The 6,000-nt window shown below is 38.6% G+C and overlaps 1 protein-coding gene across 1 annotated transcript in view; it reads right to left on the minus strand.

Annotated features, from left to right (window-relative positions):
- Positions 1 to 6,000, minus strand: part of LOC149774597 (exocyst complex component 6B-like) — a 136,374-nt gene that overhangs the window by 57,665 nt on the left and 72,709 nt on the right. The window contains exon 14 of the mRNA XM_089945081.1: positions 3,621 to 3,730. Within this exon, the coding sequence (XP_089801207.1) occupies positions 3,621 to 3,730 (110 nt within the window). The remainder of the gene's footprint in view (positions 1 to 3,620; positions 3,731 to 6,000) is intronic.

Here is a 6,000-nt window from a genome sequence, read left to right on the forward strand (position 1 = left end):
GACCCAACTTACACAGCGATCATGATGACCCAGCTTACACAGGCAATATGACGACCCAGCTTACACAGGCAATATGATGACCCAGCATACACAGTCATCATGATAATCCAGCTTACAAAGGCAATATGATGACCCAGCATACACAGCCATCATGATAATCCAGCATACACAGCCATCATGATAATCCAGCTTACACAGGCAATATGATGACCCAGCATATACAGCCATCATGATAATCCAGCATACACAGCCATCATGATAATCCAGCTTACACAGGCAATATGATGACCCAGCATACACAGCCATCATGATAATCCAGCTTACACAGGCAATATGATGACCCAGCATACACAGCCATCATGATAATCCAGCTTACACAGGCATCATGATGACCCAACTTATGCACGCATTATGAAGACCTGGCTAACCTAATGCAAGCCATCCTTATGTTTGGTAACTACTGACAGTGGAGTGAGTGTGTAGAAACCATTTTTCTTCTCTCAGTCACAGTGGTCAAGAGCTTTTGACCCCAAGCTCAAAACAGCTTTTCCTTACTCAGAAGGCAAGCCAGCCACAAGGTTCAGTAAATGTTGATGGTGGACAACTAGAATTATTGTGTCAAAACCAAACTCCTGACAGATGGCGAGATGGATGGATGGATGGATGGATAGAGAGATGGAGATCATAATATTCTGTACCTTATGGCAGATGAATACAAAAGTTTACATTCATATGAAGCCATATTAACAGTATAGACAAAATTACAAAAGCTGCAAAGTTAAACATTCCCATCCACAGTTTTTAATTGGGTTGAAAAAGTGAAGACTGAAAATAAAGACATATACTAGTAGTAAGTTTATTTAAATTTATTATTTGCAAAGATAATAGTATCTGTTATATTTTTGTTATCCTGTCTCAAGCATTTGTTGATAAGATTGATGTTTTTTGCAAGTGGCTATTTATTTTTAAATCAATGTGTTCTGTTAAACACAAATAGATCTTGAAATATATTAAAGCAAGAAGCCCATGTGGGCCTGATATCTCTCACCTGCCTGACATCTCCCTAATAGTGAAACAAGAGTTGACAAAGAAATCTAGGTAAGTTTGATGATTTCTGAAAATATTTCTTCTAATGCCATGGATAGAATAAGTGATGACAAAAACTGTTCTTCCATATTTGAAAGCAGCCAATGCAAGGATGCCTTCTTTCAAAGTTAGTTAAATTCTGTTGTGAATTTGTTTAATAAAACTGTTGATATGTTCTAATTTGAGAACACTAATATTTGGTAATAAAGTCACTCAGTGCTACAGGCTAGATGACCTTGTAAGTAAAAAGAAATAAAGACTGAGAAATAGTAATGTAGCAAATATGAACTTAAACAACCTCGCTTGAAGGCTTAAGACTTTATTACCCAGTAGTGACAGCTCTTCTTTCAAGAAACCAATACTTGTTTGATGCAGCAACTAAAAGATTTATATTTCTACACACTTTTACAGTGCAATGAGTTCATCAAAGTTCACAATTACAGTAAATAAATGACAATACGTATTTACATTTTCAATGACTGATCTGTAGTTGTTTAATGCAGCAACTTGCCACCATTTCCAATCTCTTGTAACCAAAGGGAGACAATTTCATCAGGGCACACTTGATTCACTTCTCACTTTGACTAGATTATATCTTGAAAAGATCAGAAATGTTTCACAAATACAGTGTATGTTTATTTATTTGATGTTAGTCATGGGACATTTTGTGACAGCTTAACGACAATTGCTCACAATTTCAGTTAATGCATGTGACCCATGCTGCAAGTTCAATCTGGTGGCAAATGAGGTGTGTTTATGCATATCTGAGAAATAACTATTTCTGAAGTTGCATATATTTCACCTAAAAATCCAAGTATAGCTATCTAGTCATTTTTGTTAATTTTTAGCACACAATCTGTCCCAATATAATTTGTAAAAAGCAAAGTACCTAAAAAGGTAGTTTTAAATTTCTGAATCGATAAAGTTTTTTTTATAATATCAGCTTTATGGCTATGTGATATAAATACAATCTAATCCCTCTCCATGGACTGCATCTGCCAATATTGCCGTCACATTGTCTCTTCATTGGCATCTGATCCCTACCCATGGAATGCATCTGCCAATATTGCCAATCATATCGTCTCTTCATTGGCATCTGATCCCTACCCATGGAATGCTTCTGCCAATATTGCCAGTAATATTGTCTCTTCATTGGCTTCTGATCCCTACCTATGGAATGCATCTGCCATTATTGCCATATGTATTGTTTCTTCATCGGCTTCTGATCCCAACCCATGGAATGCATCTGCCATTATTGCCAGTTGTGTTGTCTCTTCATTGGCTTCTGATCCCTATCCATGGAATGCATCTGCCAATATTTCCAGTCATATTGTCTCTTCATTGGCTTCTGATCCCCACCTATGGAATGCATCTGCCATTATTGCCATACGTATTTGTCTCTTCATTGGCTTCTGATCCCTATCCATGGAATGCATCTGCCAATATTGCCATATGTATTGTCTCTTCATTGGCTTCCGATCCCTACCCATGGAATGCATCTGCCAATATTGCCATATGTATTGTCTCTTTATCGGCTTCTGATACCTACCCATGGAATGCATCTGCCATTATTGCCAGCTGTATTGTCTCTTCATCAGCTTTTGATCCCTATCCATGGAATGCATCTGTCAATATTGCCAGTCGTATTGTCTCTTCACTGCCTTCTGATCCCTACCCATGGCATCTGCCAATATTGCCAGTCATATTGTTTCTTGATTGGGTTCTGATCCCTACCCATGGAATGCATCTGCCAATATTGCCGTCACATTGTCTCTTTATTGGCTTGTGATCCCTATGTAATGCATCTGCCAATATTGCCAGTCGTATTGTCTCTTCATTGGCATCTGATCCCTACCCATGGCATCTGCCAATATTGCCAATCATATTGTCTCTTCATTGGCATCTGATCCCTACCCATGGAATGCTTCTGCCAATATTGCCAGTCATATTGTCTCTTCAATGGCTTCTGATCCCTACCCATGGAATGCATCTGTCAATATTGTCAGTCATATTGTCTCTTTATTGGCTTCTGATCCCTATGTAATGCATCTGCCAATATTGCCAATCGTATTGTCTCTTCAATGGCTTCCGATCCCTACCCACAGCACCTGCCAATATTGCCAGTCATATTGTTTCTTGATTGGCTTTTGATCCCTACCCATGGAATGCATCTGCCAATATTGCCAGTCGTATTGTCTTTTCATTAGCTTTTGATCCCTACCCATGGAATGCATCTGCCAATATTGCCAGTCGTATTGTCTCTTAAATGGCTCTGATAGCTGATAATGAGCATTACAGCACACTGCTAGGTATGGAAGTATCACTTGCCCAGAACAGTTGTTACTTGCCCAGCAATGTTTACAAAATACAAATACAACTTTTAATTAGATAAAAAATTTATTCCAGTCTAGAAGACCATCCTCAGATTTCTCCCAGTCCTGAAATATCATAAATTTCTGGTTCCTTAATTAACAAAAGAAAACATCTTAAGTAGGAATTGAACTCATTAAATATACCTTCTCACTGTCACTCACCTTAAGTGTAGATCAGCAGAAAATTTAAGACAACCATTTATATATTCCTTAACTTGATTATATACATTTGGGACCATCTCGGAAAATGGAAATCTCTTGGGATATGGTGCCTGAAAAGAGATGTAGAAAAAAGAAAAACGCTTTAAAACACTGTGCGGAAAAAAAGATAATTTTATTTCAAACTGATTTTTCCAAGAGTAATGGATTTTTTTGCTGAATAGTTTGGATTGTAAAGTGGACAGAAAATAGACATGCATGATAAAAGTCAGAAAAAAATTCTTCACAAATATTCTAATGACCTGTCTAATTGTTTTAGTGAATATCAAGAAATTATATGGTTCTCCAAATTCCAATCAAAATGTACCTTAGTCGGCATATAGATCTGTTTACCCAGGCAGAGGACTATCACCAGTTTGCTAAGTCTTGGTTCTAATTTACTGCTACCTGTTCAATTTTGACACTGACAGTAACAGATTTATAATGATATTTGATAGGGATACATTTTGGGGATTTTGAAGAAAAATTTTTTTTTTTTATAAATCACACCAATCAGATCAATGCTATGAAATAAAATATACTACCTCTCAAATCCAACCTTCTCAGAAAGACAGACAGTTTTGTTTTTCCCATCTACATTGTATAACTTACTGGCAAAGGGAAAGAAAAAACTTCCAAATTACCCTGCCTTTCCAGTTCTAGGTGGATACCCATATATGAAAATTTTACCAGTTTAAGTTAAAGCAAAACATCAATGAGGATGTTTGCATTGCAGTAGGTGTGGCAAATCTTAACAGTAATGTCACAGAATAAGTATTTTATTATAAAATTTATTTTTTCTTTTACCAAGAAAATATCTGGGCAAATCCAGCAAAAGTGCTAAATCCATGCCCATTAGAAAGTTGTGCTAACGTAAACTACAGGATCTGGTGGTCATCTGGGCTGAAGCCACTAGTTCCAATTCTCATCTCTGTGATACTAGATGTCAGAGACAGAAACTCAAGATGGTTGACTATACATGTCGGATAATGTCTCTGATCGAAACCTCTCTTGAGGTATTAACTGAGGTCAGACAGCATATGCATTATTATGTAAAACATTAGCTTCAGCAAGGTTGTAGCTTAATGCTCAAATCTGAGTTTAGCCAGGTCAAAACACAAGAAATATTCCATTTAGGAAAAAGATGATCTGGACCTATTCAGGTAAAAGCTGGCAAGAAATTCTTTTAAGTCTTTGTTATGGTCTTCATCCCCTCAACCATGATGGCTGAAAACATGGACTGGTAGCCTTTGATAGTCACAGAAGCTAACCTAACCTCCTCAAAAAACCAGAGGAAAAAAAATCAGGCAATTGTGAGATCAAAGCATTCAAAGGGATAATGTTGCTCCTGTACTAGTCACTGAAAACACACCACTTTTTCTCATAAGCCTTTAAAGCAGGGTGTTCTAGTTCATATGATTCCCTCCACAACTGAAGGTTAAAATTTCTTTCTACAAAAGGCCCTCCTGACCCGAGCCAGGTGTAAAGAGAAGCCTATCTGGAGATGGGTGAAACATATGACTGGGGTTATTTAGCATGGTGGGCCTTGCTGTGATTTTCCTGTGGACATCTGTCACTAGATTGAGTAGATCCTACACCCAGGACTCGTCCCATCTGAGTGGGAGGGGGCAATCAGAGCCACTTTGCTGGTCTAGCTCCTTATCTTTATAACTTACACTCAGGATGAGAATGGGTGGATGGAAGATGTTTGATCCAAAACCCATATAAACTTATTGTGGAGGGAAAGTGTTAGCCCCAAAGCCCATCCAATGTGACTGTGGTAGGAACGTGTCAACTCCAAAAGCCATCCAAATTGATTGTGGAAGGAAAGTGTTAGCTACAAAACCCATCCAAATTGACTACCAGAGTATTCATGATCCAACTTCCAGATTCACAGCTGGAAAGATGACGATTGTTGTTGTTGTTGTAGGGTTTAACGCCATTTTTCAGCACAGGATAGGCTATACATGGCGGCCAGTATTAATGGTGGAAGAAGAACCCGGGAAAACCCCGGAAAGAACCACCGACCCACGAGAACCTACTGGCAAGCTTTCTCATGTACCCACATTGGCCGAATCCGAGACTCGAACCCATGCAGACAGAGGTGAGATGGCAGTGATCCATAACGGAGAACACTTTAGACCACTCCGCCACTCAGGGCCCCCCAAAGAAAGATAACGGTAGGCAGTTAGTAGTTCCGCCTCATCAGAACTAGGTTTAGCAATGGACGCTGATCCAAAGTGTGCAAATCCAATCAAAGATTAACAGCCGAAAGGACCACTTAGCGTGAAGAGTCTGGACCTTTCCTGACAATGAACTGGTTGGAACATTGAGTCAGCAGGGA

This window comes from Sinohyriopsis cumingii, unplaced genomic scaffold (assembly GCF_028554795.1).
Source record: "Sinohyriopsis cumingii isolate HCF-2022 unplaced genomic scaffold, ASM2855479v2 utg000198l, whole genome shotgun sequence".
Taxonomy (NCBI): Eukaryota; Metazoa; Mollusca; class Bivalvia; order Unionida; family Unionidae; genus Sinohyriopsis; species Sinohyriopsis cumingii.